The 18,394-nt window shown below is 36.9% G+C and overlaps 1 protein-coding gene and 1 pseudogene across 1 annotated transcript; one reads left to right on the forward strand and one right to left on the reverse strand.

Annotated features, from left to right (window-relative positions):
- Positions 1-4,445: 4,445 nt before the first annotated feature.
- LOC121101653 (protein preY, mitochondrial-like) lies at positions 4,446-7,366 on the forward strand. The gene is made up of 2 exons (XM_040625575.1): positions 4,446-4,501; positions 6,967-7,366. Exons 1-2 carry the CDS (start codon positions 4,446-4,448, stop codon positions 7,364-7,366), a joined length of 456 nt encoding a protein of 151 aa, XP_040481509.1.
- An 8,669-nt stretch (positions 7,367-16,035) lies between these two features.
- Positions 16,036-16,655, reverse strand: LOC103658161 (annotated as a pseudogene).
- Positions 16,656-18,394: the final 1,739 nt, after the last annotated feature.

The following is an 18,394-nucleotide window of genomic DNA, read 5'->3' on the forward strand; positions in this document are numbered from 1 at the left end:
CATTTTATCCAGAACCTCTCAGAGGTTCTAATGATTTGTACTCTACCTTACAGACTGCTGTTCAGAGGACTCATGGGGACTTGAGTGGTGGCAGCACTATGAGGTCTATGATCAATATACAAGAAATGTAAACTAATTCCTTTTGCTCTTCCCACAGCAAACCTGGAATGTTCAAAAATGAGAGAAAAGGAGGTGTCTGGAAATTTTCTACAAAGGAGCAGGGTCCCTCAAGCCAACATGAATGAAAAGAGAATGAAATCATACTGGCTTCCAGGGCATCATTCTCATGGACACTGCTACTGATATGCCTGGACATGTGCCATGTTTGGGGGTTGAGGTCTTACGGAGGCTAAACAGCAGAGGAACTCCATTCTCTCATAAACATGTTTTATCCATAAGATGCATTCTCTACTTACATGGTTGACAGTGTCAGGCTGAGGCAAATCACTGAGAGATGAACAGTGAAAGGACCAGTCTTCCTTCTTTGCAGTTCATTAAATGAGGCACAATTGGGAGTCTTCACATCTTTAACCTATTAAGTCTCTCCATATTGGGTTGAGTCACACTTGATCTTAGAATCAAAATGTTAACCCTGTTAAATTTAATCTAGGGCATGCCACAGTGGATGACAGTCATCATTTTTTCTCTGTCATGTTCTCTTTGCTCCACATTATTGCTTGCTTTTGTTATGCTGTTTCTTATACCGTAACTCTTAGGGAGGTACAAGGCTCACCTTTGTCCTTTACTCCAATTAAGAATGTATTAAGACATAGGGGAATCCATGAATCATTTCCATGACTCAACTATTTACACTATTCTAGCTTCTTCTCTACATTTATTTTCCCCTAGAAGGTTCCTGATCTAAAATTTCTAGAAAAGAAAAATAATAATAGAAGCAGGCAGTGATATCTACACTAATAGAACTTCCTGCAAAAATGTTCTACTGTGCTATGTCCAAAGTAGAAATCACTAGCCACATACAGCTTTTGAGCACTTAAAGTGTGGCCAGTGCCACGGAAGAATTTCTTTTTTTTACTTGTAATGAAATTTAAATAGTGACTACTATAAGAGTGGCTACTCTACTGGATAAAATAGACTTTTATAGGGTTCTACAGTGTTACACCTTAGACTTATATAGTGTTTACCATGCGCCATGCGCTGTTTTAAGAACTTTACAAACACTAATACACTCAATCTTCCAATGACCCTGTAAGGTAAGTAATATTATTCCCTTTCATCTCACTGAAAACGAAATTGAAACATGAAAGGTTCAGTAACTAGCAGAAGATATCACAGCCAACGAGTAGCAGAGATAGGATTTGGACCTTGTACTCTGCTTCCAGAGTCTATATTTGTATCCATAAGCTACCTTATCAGGAAAAAATTTAAAAAGTGACAGGAATAATATCTATTTTAATAGCGTCCATTTTCTCCTTCATCTGCCACATTTTCTGATCTAATTTTCAAGCCTTAATATATAAGCAACATTCAATCAAAATGGTTCATGAATGACTTATTTTCCTCTTCCACTGCAGAGTTAATGTTTGGTAATCATAAAGTTCTTTTCTTTGGAAAACAGAAGGCATTGTCACACTCTGCAATGGGTCTGAGGAATGGGTCAAGGTAATAGAACTATTCTGTAATGAGCTCCTTCTACCAGTTTTGAAGCATCCAAAATTCAGAGACTCTCTAAAGCAAGGATATTTATTTTTTAAATTATTCCAAATTGGAACTAAATTTTGCTTACTGATTCTTGACAAAGGAAGTCGATATTCATTTCTCACGTTCGCCAACTTGGAAGCAATTAGTAGGAAGGAAGGAAAGTCCTCTAACACTTTTCAGTTATACACATGTAGAGAAGCCTTAAAATCCTCCAGGAGCTCATCAAGGGTCACCTACAGGCAAAATATTTGTCAGAAAGATCTCTCTCTTTTTTTTAAATTCATTTGAGGGAGAGAGACAGAGAGAGCACAAGCAGGGGAAAGAGTCAGAAGGAGAGGGAGAAACAGATTCCCCGTTGAGCAGAGAGCCCGATGTGGGCTCAATCCCAGGACTTCAGGATCATGACCTGAGCCAAAGGCAGACGCTCAACCCACTGAGGCACCCAGCCACCCCAGAAACATCTTTTTTTATTTAAACAATTAAACTGCTTGGTAAAATGACTGCATCATAGTTTTGTAGGTTAATATTCATTCACAGAAATCCGCATTTACTTTATTCATTTGTGAAATTAAGGTAAAATTCCATTTGGTTTCAACCAACATCTATAAATGCAAATATCTTTCCTCTTAAAAATCTACCTTGACCTTATCCAATCAAAATCACCATTTAACTAGATGCATGCCCTGAACTCATTTTTAACTTATATCTATTGTAAAAACTTGAGGGGCATATTTGGAGAGCAAGTAACAATTTATTATAGCAATACGAGTATCAACTCATTATTTAGTTCTGATTATGTGCCAATGCTGTGCTGCACTTTGTTAAGCACTTGTATTTTACCGCAGTTAATATTTAGAACAACCTGTGAAGTTGGCATTTTCATCTACATTTTATAGATGAGAGAATGAAACCTCAGAGGTAAACTTGCTTTAAGTTGCGCAGGGAGTGGGTAAAGAAATAGCTGTAGCTTGTACTGTAATCCAGATTAGCTTCCAAATTTCATACCTAAGCACAAATTTTTTCAGAATCAAAACGAGAAGTTTCTTTATTTAATTGAAATAGCATAAACAGAAAACTATGACATTAGAAATATTGTTTTCTTTTGCTACAACTTCTGTTTTTTTCACTTGGTATTTTCTTTAATTTATTCACACCCTGCACTACTCCAAGAATTAAGGTACTTTATATGGGTGAAGATAACACAAGATAAAATAAATCAAAATATGGTAAAAGGAAAATAAAAACAAGAAAAAGAACATAAAACAGGCCACAAATTGTACTCAAAGATTCCTAGCAGCCACATGCGGAAAGAAAACCTCATCAGTTAACACACACATTTCACAAGGTCTATGAGATAAACAGTTATTTCAGTACTAAAACCACATAAGAACCTCTCGGTGGACTCAAAAAAGCACTATGTGAATATGACGAATAAAGCCTCTGGCCAAATCCTTACATGGACAGTGTGACGATTTTCCTAGGGCTCTTTTTCATCTGTTTCTCTCTATCCATGCATGAACAAAAGCCAAAGAAAAGGGCACTAAATTCAATTCTGTAGTAGGGCCAAAGTAATGTGTTGATGTGTCCTCACTCAGTATTGCACAAATATTACTGTTATTATGCCTTTCATTTCCTGTTTCTGTGCCAGGGTTGAGCACTGTGCTAGGGGTGCGTGTGCTACTTATCACGGACAACCTTAGACTGTGAGACATCTTCTCCCATGTGCGTGCCACATATTCCGAGCTAGAGGGTAAGCTCTTTGAAGGCAGCAATCATGTCTTCTAACTCTGATTTTCCCACACAGTTTTCACATAGTTATTACTCAATAAATCTTTGCTAACTGACAGATATAAAAGTTATTCCCAAACTGTGGCACATGTAACATAGAAGTACATGAGAGGATTTAACATGACACATACATAGAGCATTAAATAACATTAAGTCAGTTTTAAAAAATAAAAACTCCCCCCTTCCCAAATCTCTTTAATGCTTTTGGTATCCCATTTGTAAAGGTGACTGGTTATCAACTCATAGATCCTCTTTTTCAGTTTATCAACACTATCACTAAAAGAGTATCCAACACAGTTGTTCTCTGTTTATTAGCTGTTATACTTTAAACCAAACTAGATGATATATAAGGTGATACAGAACAATGGTATATAAAAGATCACTAATTTCTACTACATCTTCATTCATAAACACAATTGCTTTATACACAGTGCTCTCGTTTTACTTTCCAAAAATAAGATAATGAGTCAAAAGCTATAGGCGCTGGTAAACAATTCCCTGATCTCAGTGGAAAGAGACTGACAGGAGTTCTTTCTAGGACCACCTGGTGCTAACAAACTTTCAGGGAGCCAAGAAGCATCACAGTGAAGACCATTCAGCTCTTCTTTTTGCCCAGGAACGAGCAATGTATGGACTTAATGCCATCCCTCACCACAGCCAGATGAAGATAGCTCACTGATCCTATTCAAGTCATCTCCACGAGAAATCATCTCCACGGAAGAGTAACAGAGGACCAAGGTTAGAGAGCTCCCTTTAATTCTTCTCTTGTTGCCTCAACCTAATCTCCTTCCTGTCATGATTGAGCCATTTCAATTTCATCTGATGTATGCTATACTAGAACAGAAAGAAATTGCTCTATTGGATAGATCAGCTTGCTGTTATTATTGCTACCCTTGGAGCACAAAAAAAGTCTAATGTAAATGCACAGCTCAGAAACTTAACCATAGTTGTCTAAAAACTTTAAAAGGCCTAAGTCTTTATATCTATCCCCAGATATGCATGAAGATTTAAGAAGATTTAAGAAGTACAGCCTTGCACGGGACTGGAGGAGGTAATGCTAAGCGAAATAAGTCAAGCAGAGAAAGACAATTATCATATGGTTTCACTCATTTATGGAACATAAGAAGTAAGAAGATCGGTAGGAGAAGAAAGGGAAGAAGAAAGGGGGGGTAAACAGAAGGGGGAATGAACCATCAGAGACTATGGACTCTGGGAAACAAACTGAGGGCTTCAGAGGGGAGGGGGGTGGAGGAATGGGATAGGTGGCATAGGCCGGTGATGGGTATTAAAGAGGGCACGTATTGCATGGTGCACTGGGTGTTATACGCAAGTAATGAATCATGGAACTTTACATAAAAAACTATGGATGTACTGTATGGTGACTGACATAACATAATAAAAAATTATTATAAAAAAAAAAGAAGTACAGCCTTGCAGAAGTCATACAGGGTCAGAGGACACTGTAGTGGTTATGTTGCTTTCCAGTTACTCCATTAATAGCTACTGAGAATACAGGAAGGCATGTAACCCAAAATGATATTCTTGCCAAGTACTCCTAGCCACTGTACTCACAGCTGGTTAAAGATAACCTCTCTAGGGGGCAGCTGGCTGGCTCAATTAGTAGAGCTTATGACTCTTGATCTCAAAGTTGTGAGTTCAAGCCCCATGTTGGGCAAGAATCCTGGTTTACAACAACAGCAACAACAACAAAAATATAACCTGTCTGGAACCTCCCTAAGCATAGTAAACCATAAAAAAAAAAAATTATAAAATACTATGCAGTTAGAAAGTGACTGGGAATTCTATGTTGAAAATGTCAGAAAATGATTAGAAAGTTTTAAAAACTATGTCTCTTCATCCTGTATCTATTCTCTAGGTTTGGAGTCAGGTATGGAGAGAGGCATGAAGGGCAAGAATGTGTATTATAGCATTTAGTTTGAGTCAGTGTAAGCACATGAAAAGTTACATAATAAAATTCTACTTGAAAACTTCCATGAGATAGAATCACTTCAGCTAGGTTTTACATTCCCTTGATTATCACAGCTTGAGTCTATGAAGTCATTTCCATTCAGCCACTCACTCAGGCATTCAATCTACAAATGTTTCAGTGAAACGCTACTGCTAAAATCTTTAAGCCTTGAAATCAAACCATCTGAATTTATATCTGAGCCAGACAATTACTAACCATGAGTTCTTAGGCTATGTAACCTCTCTCTCCCTCTCTTTCCTCGTCTATAAATTGAGGATAATCATAGTACATTTATTACCAAGATGTTATGAAAATAAAAAGAGCAATATAAATTCTTAGCAAGTACTGTCCACAGAGTTAAATGCTCAACATATATTGGTCATTGTTATTCCACAAATACATGCTGAGCAGCTTCTAGATCTAAGGCACTATGAGCTAGCTGTAAGATAATCCAGAGGTGAAAAAGCACAAAATTCTTCATCAGAAAGTCTGGAATCTAATTTTTTTAAAAAAAGATATGGAAAAAACAAAAAATTGTAACAGCAGGCTGACCATCCTTGGTGTTGTTTTTTAAAATACAGGTGAGTTATATATCAAGAGAAAGGATTACTTCCAGAAAGAGAGATCATAGAAAGACTTCTGAATAAGTTCCCTCATTAGCAGAGACATGAAAGATGAATAAGATCAGTAAATCTATAGTTTAGAATCTGGGGTGAAGCATTCTAAGTACAATATATACCATGAGGTCTTCCAGGTGAGGAAAGTGAACCTAGACTAGAGAAGACCTTGAATGCCAAGCTAAGAAGTATGAAATGTACTTGTTTCCAATAAAAACACATTGAAAGCTTTTGAATAGAAGAGGGAGAGGATGAGAACTATATTTTAGGAAGATGAATGGAACAGTAGAATCTTGAACATAGCATAATGAAAAGACCAGCCATTGGCTATCGTCTTTGTACCTTTGAGAGGTGTCCCAACTAGGATGTCTTAAAGCTTCCAGCTTATCAATCAAGCATGAAAAAAAGTTATGTCAAGATTTTCATGTTAGTAAGAGGTGTCTCTTCCTTATTTAGACCATTTGATAGTGATCAGTTTCTGACATGAACAAGGGGTGCCCATACAGTTGTAGCTGCACTGTTAGTCACAGAGAAGCTGAAGACAGAAACAGGTGCAAGGAACAAGCAAGATAGGTAAAGACAAATGTCTAGGAAAAACATAATAATTAGCTAATCAAAGAACCCAAATTAGAATTCTCCATTACTTTCTCTCTAGTGGTAGTTACTAAACTTTGAACGTCACAGATAACATTGAGATTCTAATGCAATCTACAAAAAAGTATACACTTAAGATTGTTAGGGAGAATTACAATCTCGCATGAATGTTTAGCATCCATGCTTAGCATGAATGATTGCCATCTTCATGTCCATTGACCCAAGGTTAAGATTATCTGTTGTAAAAAAAAAAAAAAAAAAAAAAAAGGCGTTTCCGCAGCACCGGGGGCGGGGTCTGGCAGGCGGCGGCGCTGGCTGCGCGGGGATTCGCTGAAGCCGCCCAGGCGGGCCGAAGGCTCCGTGCGGTGCGGTTGCGGCCTGCCGGACCTTGCCGAGTGGAGCATGCTGCTGGCTCGCCTCAGCGCTGCGGGGTCCACGCGTACCGCCTTTCGCGGTCGCCCGGAGGTGCCTGCACGCGTCGGGGTCACGGCGGCCCGCGGACAAGAGCGAGAGGACCGGGGACCCGCCCCGCGCCTTCGACCTGGCGCTGCTCGAGTTCCTGGTGTGCCCGCTCTCCAAGATGCCGCTCAGATATGAAGCATCGACAAATGAATTGATTAATGAAGAGCTGGGAATAGCCTATCCAATTATTGATGGGATTCCTAATATGCTACCGCAGGCAGCTAGGATGACACATCAAAATAAGAAGAAGAAATGGAGCAGCACTAGATCATAATTAAAAACAGCAACACAACTAAATTTTCTTAATACCACGTACCTTTTTAAAAGTCAGAGTGGCAGGTAATAAGTGGGGGAGAACAATGTTTCTGTCTCTTCCTACGTTGACTGTCCTTATTCCGTTGGTCTCTCTAGCAGGACTGTGGAAGAAAAATTTCTTCCACAGGACTGCACTAGCACAACCAGCCTGTGCTTTTACAGTCTGCTCCTGCCCATTACCATACCAGTTTATGTGTTCTTCCACCTTTGGACTTGGATGGGTATCAATTCCGGCATAATTAATACAACCAGAGCCAAGATGATATTTAATGATATGTCGTGAGTGTCTATCTCTGAACGCTCAACTACATGAAAATACTGGAAACCCACTTAAATTGCAGGAAAGGTGCTTTGCCTTGCTTCTCTCAGAGGTTTAGGGCTATGGGAGGCTTAAGCTGCAGAAGTTTTATTGTACTTTTTGTTCTGCCCTTGTTTTTTGAAAATTCTAATTTATAACTACTGTATCAGAAGAAACACTTCAACAGAGTTGCTTGTTGGAAATTAACAGCCCCAACCATCACCTGATGCCTTTCTTACCCCATTCATCTAAAAATTAATAATTAAAATTTTATATGTTTATTTTAGATTCAAAGTATTTGGCAGAGTCACATGTTAAGGATGACTGAAATAATTCCAGAGGAGTTATGCTGGAGTAGTTGGTAGAGAAATGTATTTGAGCTAGTGTGCTAGAAAACTACAATAAAATGGAAATTTTGTGTACTTGCAGAAAAAAAAATACGCTGAATTCTATGAAGATTAATTGAACCACTTTTCAGTTGTGATATACATTAATTAAATTCCTCTAATAGGCAAATATGGCTTTATCCTTAAAATATTTAGTGCAGCACATTAAGTGAAAACGATCAAAATAAACATCATGTTTTACAGAACACAGGTGCTTCTCTAAATCATTGTCTCTCTCTTTATAGAGTACTGAAGAGAAAGAATATCCAAATTAATGGATACATGATGATTGGAATATAGATAACTTTAAAGGAAAATATAAAAACCTCTATACTTCTTCTATATTAAGCTTACCAAGTCTAACTTCATGACTGATTTATGTGCAAGTAGTCTAAGAAATCTGAGACATAGGTCAGACTTTATTTCAGAAATGAATTTTTTTTCATAATTTTATCTGCCTGTTTCCAATACTGTTATACTGATTATAGCCACCTTAAATAATAAATATGCAGATTATGTAAGCAAAAATTGGAGCCAGTTACCAATAATTTAGATATTTTAAGCAAAAATAATTCCTCAGGTCTAAAAATTTATCCTTAAGCACATGGGTTTAGGATTTAAACTGTAGGAGTTTGAATCCTAGCACCATCACTTCATAGCCATGGATTCTGGGCAAGTCCCTTAACCTCTCTATGCCTCATTTCTTCATTTTAAAATGGAGGACAATAACAGTACCTTCTTCATAAGGTTGTTAAGAATTAAGGGAATTAATATATCTGCCATATAGGAAACACTATGTAAGTGTTTGTTGTCATTGTTGCTATTATCGTGGTTGTTGAAAAGCCAAGTCTGGTACAAAACAATACTCGATATCCAAATAATATGGCTTTGTTGTTCTTATGATGACCATCTAGGGGGTGGAACAATGTTAAGAAACCTCAAGGTCAATGGCTGTATCCAGTTATTTCCTGTGGCTTTACTTCTTGGATAAGGACAAAGAAAAATGAAAACAGTATCACTTCAGATGACACTTGAGAATTTTTGGATATTTTCCTACACGGTTTCCTACCTGGCTGTGGGAGACCTTGATTTTCTTTTGGGGAAGAGGTCTTTCTTCTGTCTTCCAAGAAATATATGTTCAAAAAAAAATTTAGAGAAGTTATAGTCTCTGAAGTTTCAAAGATAAGGCAAATTTACCTGAAAGATATAAATGTTATAGAAATAACCTTAAACACTTCAGACCATGTAGGTAGTATACAATTCATTCAATATATAATAACTATTCTGTCCAAAATGAAACCTACACTTACTTAGTGAGAAGCTTAGTGTTTCTTATGGTAGCTGAAAAAAACAAAGGAACACTGGATCATGATAAAGAAATGCTCCCCAAATTTTCCTCCAATCTCTCTGGCAAGAATTATGAACCTAGTAAAGAAAAAAAAAATCTATCAGTTGAAAAGCTGATTTGCAAATAGTAAATGGAAAAAACACAGAAGCATAAAATAGTCATGCAGTTTCATATAGTTGATCAAGCCTAAATAAAGTGAATGGTGATTCAGGCAATACAGACCACTGATACTTAACTCTTCTTCAATCTCCACAACTAATATGCCATTAATTCATATAAATTCCAATTCTGAAGCCAATTTTGAAGCCATGTCTTCCTCTCCATTCCTATTGGCATTCAATCTACCACCACCTGGATTTCTACAATAGCCTCCCGATTGTTTTCTTTGGTTCCACTCTTTCTCTATACACTTCATATTGTAGTCATAGAGGATTTTTACCCTAAGTCAAATCAGGCCATGTCACTAATTAAAGTTCTGCAATGTCTTTTTAAGCACTTAGAGCAAACTGTAAACCACTTAACTCGAATTGTATCACCCTGCATGATCTGGCCCCTGCCCACGTCTCCAAGTTCACTTCAGCCTACTCTGTTCTCTTGTTCATTCTGCTCTGGACATACTGACCTTGTTTCCATTCCTTGAATATACCTGTCCCACCTCAGGGCCTTCCCATATACTACTCTCCCTCCACTTAAATCCTCACCCATCTCTCTTCCTGACCATTCCTACTTATCCTACAAAGCTCAGATGATGGTCACTCCCTCAGAAACACCTTTCCTGAGCACCCACACCACACCGTCCTTACCTCTCATTCTGCCGTTATTATGGTCACACAGACTAATCTTCTTCATAGTTCTCATCACAATGTCTACTTACATTTTCATTGGTGTGTTTCCTGGTTTACTCTTTCCCTAAATCAGAAGGTCATTACTGGTATACCAAGGAAAAAGCAGAATGCCTAACAAACAGCAGGCACCCAATTCATATTTGTTGAGTGGATCAATTACTTTTCACCAAATAATACAAATTAAGACTTAGAGAAGAGGCTCAAAATTTGACACAAAATAAATTAAGACACTTGGGACTCTCAATTGGAAGTATTTACTACCAGAGACAAATAAATAAATAAATAAATAAATAAATAAATAAATAGGCCAGTATATTTTTTTATCCTTTCTGACTTTGATCTGGTTAGGTAATACACCACTTTACCAAATGTTAACCTTTTATTTTTTTTATCAGGTAGCAATTTCTCTGAACTTTCTAAAATAGACATTAATTTGCAAAGCCTTCCTGTAGGCAAGTTTACACATGTATAAATCATAAAAAATGAGTTACCCAAGTTTTTTTCTTTTTAAAAAATGTTTATTATTGAAGTATAGTTGACATACAATATTAGTTTCCTGTGTACATGGTTTGATAATTCTATACAGTACACACAATGTTCACCACAATAAGTACAGTTTTCATCTGTCACCATATGACATTATTAAAATATTACTGACTATATTCTCTATGCTGTACTTTTCATCCCCATGACCTAATTTTATAAGTGGAAGTTTGTATCTCTTAATCCCACTCCATTATTTCACCCATCTTCCTACCCCCTCTCCCCTCTGGCAACCACCAGTTTGTTCTCTGTATTTATGAATCTGTTTCTGTTTTGTTTTGTTTTATTTGTTTTGCTTGTTTTTTAGATTCCACATATAAGTAAAATCATAAGGTATTTATCTTTCTCTGTCTGACTTATTTCACTTAGCATAATACCCTCTAGGTCCATCCATGTTGTCGCAAATGGCAAGATCTCATTTTTTTTTTATGGCTGAGTAACATTTTATTGGATAGATATAGATATCTATATATTGATATAGATATCTATATCAATATCTATATCTTGATATAGATATCTATATCAATATCTATATCTTGATATTGATATCTATAGATATCTATACCACATCTTTATCCATTCATCTAATGATGGACATTTAGATTGTTTCCATATCTTGACTAGTGCCTCTTGAACATCAGTCATAGCAACATTTGTCTGGATATGTCTCCTAAGGCAAGGAAAACAAAAGCAAAAATAAACTCCTGGGACTCTACCAAAATAAAAAGCTTTAGCAAAGGAAATCATCAACAAAACAAAAAGGTAACCTACTGAATGGAAGAAGATATTTTCAAATGATATATCCAGTAAGGGGTTAATACCCAAAATACATGAAGACTTTAAATAGCTCAATACCAAAAATGAAAAAACAATCCAATTAAAAAATGAAACTTGCAGAGTTGCCCAAGTTTTAACATAATTGTGCTTATGCATTTTAAAACGAGACCACAATTCAAGCTTCCAGATTGTGAAGATCAAGGGTTTTGTCTTGTTTTGTTTCCATTTAGAATGGGAATGTTCAAGGTCACCAAGACATAACACAGCCCAGTGAATAAAAAATAAATAGAGGATTTACGGGTTAAAAAAGCAGAACAACAGCATGTTAGCCTGCTCCTAATTTCACACAAAGAAAAGGTAGACTAACTATAGGTTTGTCATCTTGTTCTCTTTAAAGTTGAAATTGTTTGAACAAAGAAATTCTTGCATTCTATTTCATCTCCTTCAATTCATGTTGGTAATAATATTGCTATGTCCCACCAGATCTACACCACTCTCCATTTTGCTCTCTGACCAAGGAGTCTAATTTTGGGCATTGGCTCAACTGACCTCACTCACTCTTTGGCTTCTATTGGGTTTGGCCACTGGAAAGCCCAGGCAAGAAATGGGAAGGACATAAAATAGGTCAAGGTCTTTATTCTATTGTCTCCCTCCCTAGGAAGTCAACCTTGGCTGTTATGTTCCCCCATAAAGGTCATAGCTCTTCCCAAAGAGGCCATATTTATTTACAAACCCTCTCTCTTTCTGAGTTCCATACTGCTTCCTCCTCTCTTTATTCCTACAGATAATAGTAACAGTGAGGGGCTGGTACTATTTCTAGATTACCACATTTCCCTCATGGTTTTCCTCACATAAACCTTTGTAAACAGCCTCTATAAAAACACTTCTCTAAATAGTATGCAATTTGAATATGCAATCTGTTTTCTGTTGGTACACTGGATGACACCACACGACAGTTAGTGTTATACCAGATAGTTACTAGATAGTCAAAATCATAGAGCCCCACATTTTTCAAATTAGAAATTACTGGCCATATGAACACTAGGACATCAACACAGAGACATAACCCTGAACCTATCTCATCATATCTAATTGTTTTCACCCATTTTTAGCAATGAAGAGTAAGAAGCAGAATTTCAAAGCGTGCAGGCACCATAATAAGTACCTAAAAATATGAACAATTAATGTAGCTAACTTTACTGGGCATTTATTTTGTCAGGCACAGTAATAAGAAACTAAAAACTACAAGTTTATGTCCCACTATATGTACTTACTGATAATTAAGATAGAATATTGCTGTTGAGGGAAGTTTCATTCAGATCACAGTATATCTTCGATATTTGTAATTTAAGTCCTTCTATTGATGAGCATTTAGATTAATGAAACTGGAAAAGCTTATGCTCTATAATGGTTGCTTTACATTTTGCTTAGTCTTAATTGTTTACCTGTAAGTTCAGTAAGGGGAAAAAAAACTCTATGATTTACCTAACAACAGAAACACAGATATTTTTAAGACAAGTTTATTATGAGTATTCTTTTTTTATAATATTTTTTTATTATATTATGTTAGTCACCATACAGTACATCCCTGGTTTTTGATGTAAAGTCCGATGATTCATTAGTTGCGTATAACACCCAGTGCACCATGCAACACTATGAATATTCTTAAATATTATTTATAAGAACAAGAATTTTGAATGGAAAAAAGAACTTGGGTAGTTATTTTATAATGTTTTGGGTTTGTTAAATCTACTTGAATCCCTTTACAAATTAGGATGCAATATAATAACCTATCACTTGAAATTTCAAGTCATAATGTAAGTGTCCTTAGGGAATATTGATCCTAGTTCTCACTCCTTAGAGTAGAACAACCTTAACTTTTCCCTTTAACAATTACATTTCTTATAAATTTAATGAAATTATTTCCAGAAGGATTTGTGACTCTGTAGATTCCCAGTAAAAGAGATATATATAAGTACTATTATATAATTTAATTATAAATTCATTAATATGTCACACCTGACAGTTTAGGGTGTTATAATGGCAATCTATTGTGAAAATACCACATAGAGCTCTGCCACATGGTTAACATTTTGGTAAAATGATTCTCAACAGTGCTGCCACTTAACCAAGGGTCTGACTGACAAGAAAAAAGACCCATTAGTCACTTAAGAGAGAACAGACATAAAAACCTCAAAGGACAATAGACTTGGTCTGCCAGTGTATTGTTCGATGAGCCTAGAAAGTTTAACCCCTTTCTATCCCTCAGTATTAAATAGCTATATTTGAGTTACTTGACTAAATAAACAGGCTTAAGTGATAACATTTAGTGAACAGCCGACATAAACACAGCTTCATCCAAAGGAAAATCCAGGAAAAGGTCCCCACACATCAGAAAAAACTTCCCACACGATCAAGCATAAAGAGAAGGTGTGAGTCAGTAAAGGCAGATGCTTCTTTGAATCTAAGCATAAAACCTAATCTGAGAGCAGACATCAAAATCTGAAGGACTTTTTCTTATTCCTAGTTCTAAGGAAAGTGATATTATAGCCTTTGAAACTGAAAGGAGAAAATGCAACTTAAAAAGTAAAGTGAACTAAATCTACCACATGGCCATGTGAATTGTTTTTAAAGGATTCAAGAATGAAAGAAAATTCAAGTCATTTGAGCACTACCTTTTCTGATGCAACAAACACAACCATCCCTTCATTGCTCTCTTTCAGCACTTTCTCCATGCAGTAGTAGGAAGCATAGGTTTTGCCTAAAGACCTTGGGCAGCAATCACTGCTGACTCATTACTACCCACAACATCAGGGAGCTCACTGCAGGATTCAGAGCACCATCTTTTGTCAAGAGAGTGAAGAGCATTATGCTACATCCAGAACTTTGAATCTCTCAAGATTAGGTATGGTAAACATTCAGAGGAATGATTCACGAGAATGCCTGATTACTGACTGAAGTCATTACTTCAGAAAAGAAATTTTGTTTTACATTTTGGCCTGGAGGGAAGATTTTCTTTCTGCAAAATGGAAAGTAAGGCTGAGTGAAACATCCTTTTTAGTTTTCTAATTATTTGGTATTTCATAAGTACAGAAAAAGTTTTATAAAATTGAATTCTAAGAAGTTAGTAATGCCTCATCAGACTAGCTTCACATTTAGCTAGATATCAATATATCTTCTCCTGATGATGAAAATAAAAAGGCCAAGAAGGAAAAAAGTCAATGATTCATCATTCTCTAGTTACATTCTTTGGACACAGGTGAAAACCATCTACTACCTTTCAGGACATGCGAGAATGTCTCACAGACATTCACCACTAGGACCCATGCTTGTATCACATCAAAATGATGATGACTAGTCAAAGAATCTTAATACTATGTGCCTGCTGTACAATAGGCAGGAGATGGGAAAACATACCTACCTATCCACACTCTTTGCTCAGGTCCCCTTCCAGAGACATGCTACAGTGAACTGATTAGAAGAATTATAATTTATGTAGGAATAATGAAGAATATTATTACTCTCCTGCTTTTGGAAAAACAGCAAATCAGGTTCTGACTTCCTACATAGATATATTTTATTCTCACCTGTTAATATTTTTCAATTTTAAATAGATTTGTTTAAGAACAACTAAGATAGTGGGAGTCCAGAATACAACTGTCTATGGATTCTATACATCTTTCTCTTCAGTTTAAATGTTTTGGCCCATTTTCCCACAACTCTTCTACAAAAATCCCAGACAAAATTTACTGATCACTTTAGAAAAAGTTAACTTTCAAAAAAATGCCTAAATTGGATGGTGATTGTTTGTATTACTAGCAATCAAAGAGCAAAGAATGCACAATCAGAATTGTCTTTCTTATCCAGTGATAGACAGTGTTTTTGGAACCTAGATATGAACTCCTAGTTTAGACCACCAAATTTCCCTGTACATATATACACTGACATACAAGTTTTTCTGTTATCATAGGCAATATTTGGAAGCTCCTCCAGGCTAATGCAACTCAAAGATGTCTATGTGACTCAATCAAAGTACCCACAGTTGGTTTTTTTTTTTCCTTAAAGCCTTTACTTTGAGAAAATTATGGAAAAATCTTACACGTACACATGGAAAAGTAAGACATGATCACAGTTAAAAGTGAAGACAATCTAGGGGTGACTGGGTGGCTCAGTGATTTAAGTGGCCAACTCTTGATTTGGCTCATGCCTCGGTCATGATCTCAGGGTCCTGGGATCAAGCCCCACGTCAAGCTCCACACTCAGCTGGGAGTCTGCTTGAGGATTCTCTCTCTCTAACCTTCTCCCTTTGCCCCTCTCCCCACTCATGTGTGATGAAGACAATCTAACCAGAAAGCTTTAATGTCTGTTAGCTAGTGTTAAAACTCAAGTTCTGAGTGTGACATGCTGCAAGGCTGAAAGAAATAGTAATTACTACTCCTCTCCTTCTTCGTGCTCTTCAACAGAATCCACACCAACCTCCTCATAGTCCTTCTCAAGGATAGCCATGTCCTCCCAGGTCTCAGAAAACTCTTCCTCCATTCCCTTACCCACATACAAGTGAAAAAAGGCACACCTGGGATATACAGGTCAAACTTATGGTCCAGGTGAGCCCAGGCCTCAGCAATGGCTGAGGTGGTGTTCAGCATGCACCCAGCTCGCTGCACTTTGGCCAGGTCTCCACCAGATACCACAGTGGGAGGCTGGTAATTAATGCCAACTTTGAAGCCAGTGGGGTACCAGTCCATAAACTGAATGCTGTACTTGGTTTTGATGGTAGCAATGGCAGCACTGACATCTTTGGGAACCACATCGCGACAGTACAACAGGCAGCAAGCCATGTATTTACCATGGCGAGAGTCACATTTCACCACCTGGTTGACTGGCTCAAAGCATGCATTAGTGATCTCGGTTACAAACAGCTTTCATGGTAGGCTTTTTCAGCAGAGATGACAGGCACATGTGAGCAGGGGGAAGTGAATGTGGGGATAGGACACCAGCTTGATCTGGAATTGTATCAGGGCTCCATCAAATCTGAGGGAGGCAGTGATGATTTATATATCAGATGAAAAGTCAACGAGGCATCTGGGTAGCTCAGTCAGTTAAGCGTCTGCCTTCGGCTCAGTCATGATCCCAGGGTCTTGGGATTGAACCCCACATCAGACTCCCTGCTCAGTGGGGAGTCTGCTTCTCCCTCTCCCACTGCCCATCCCTCCCCAGCTCATGCTCTCTCTCACTCACTTTCTCTCAAATAAATAAATAAAATCTTTAGAAAAAAAAAAGAAAAGAAAAAGAAAGGTCACATTCCACAAGCTTGTAGTTGACCTTTTTGATGAAACAGTTTCAAATGACATTATGCAAAATTAAAAATTTTATGTAAATACAACATGTAAAGATTCAGCAAAAAGAAGCTGCAAAACCAAATTAATTTGAAAAATATAATGATTGTTGCCATTACTTGTCACAAGTCAGAAATAAAATCCTGGATCTTAGAATCTGGGTCTTTTCTCTCATCTCATATCAAGTAATGGCCCATGTATCATAGTGGAAACTAAGCTGGTCCATTTTCACTTCAACATTTATTCTTTTTCTTATCATCTCTTGTTATATGCTATGATTTTAATATAGAGTTTTATCTGAAATCACCTTAAACATAAAATTGAAAAAACATTTAATAAATATTTACTGAGCACATCCAAGCATAAGGCATTTTTGCCATGCTGTTAAACAGTGTAATATTTAAGCAAGATGAGTTTTATCACCTAAAACATCATTTTGGGATAAATAAAAAGGCAGATATTAATGTTGAAAACAAAGTACATCCTGGATTTGGAGGCTAGTAGCCTATTAAAGACTATTCTTAGCTCTCACTACAATTTATAGATATGGTGCCAGATATTGTTACTAAGAAGCTTCAAAGTGTCATCTGGAAATCATTTGATATTTAATCTGTGCTTCCAGAAAGTGTCCATAGCAATTTTCTAATTCTAATATACTTCAAATTTTGGTAACTAGGTTACCAATAAATAGTCTCAAATCTGTTATATTATTAGAATCAGTAAATATGTTCAGTTGATAACTCTACCTGAGACACTTCATTAACACCAATTAATTTTTCTACTACATTAAAATTGATTAAAAATTAAAAGTAATGAGGGGCGCCTGGGTGGTGCAGTCACTAAGCATCTGCCTTCAGCTCAGTGCGTGATCCCGGCATTCTGGGATCGAGCCCCACATCAGGCTTCTCTGCTAGGAGCCTGCTTCTTCCTCTCCCACTCCCCCTGCTTGTGTTCCCTCTCTCGCTGGCTGTCTCTCTCTGTCAAGTAAATAAATAAAATCTTTAAAAAAAAAAATTTTAAAGTAATGAGACATTACATTTACCCTCAGGGTTGGAACTAAAGGTCTGCCAAACCATTAAAACCTAAATTCTTAAGGCTTTGGCTATAAATTGATTATCTTCCTCTTCTAAAATCTCTGGGTATTTCTCCAGGAGCTAATAGATCCTTTTTGCCATTTGAACAGCTACAGTTAACCTTTTGAAATTTTGCCTTGTTAAAGAAACAATAAATTGTTATAAAGAGCATCAGAAATAATTGCTTTATCACATGTCAATAATCTAGTCAACCAATTAACTTAATCTAATTAAATTCAATTTTGCTTGCCTTTATCAGAGGTTATAGAGCATTAAAAAACAAACAAACGAACTTGGGGTGCAGGTGGGTCAGCCCATTAAGCATCCAAATCTTGATCTCAGCTCAGGTCTTGATCTCAGGGTGGTGAGTTCAGGCCTAGC

Source organism: Ursus maritimus, unplaced genomic scaffold (genome assembly GCF_017311325.1).
Source record: "Ursus maritimus isolate PB19 unplaced genomic scaffold, ASM1731132v1 scaffold_11, whole genome shotgun sequence".
Taxonomy (NCBI): Eukaryota; Metazoa; Chordata; class Mammalia; order Carnivora; family Ursidae; genus Ursus; species Ursus maritimus.

Coding starts and splice junctions, on each gene's coding strand:
- LOC121101653 (XM_040625575.1), top strand. CDS start 4,446: ATGCATGAAGATTTAAGAAGATTTAAGAAGTACAGCCTTGCACGGGAC. Junction 4,502..6,966: donor CTTGCACGGGACTGGAGGAG/GTAATGCTAAGC, acceptor GATTCGCTGAAG/CCGCCCAGGCGGGCCGAAGG.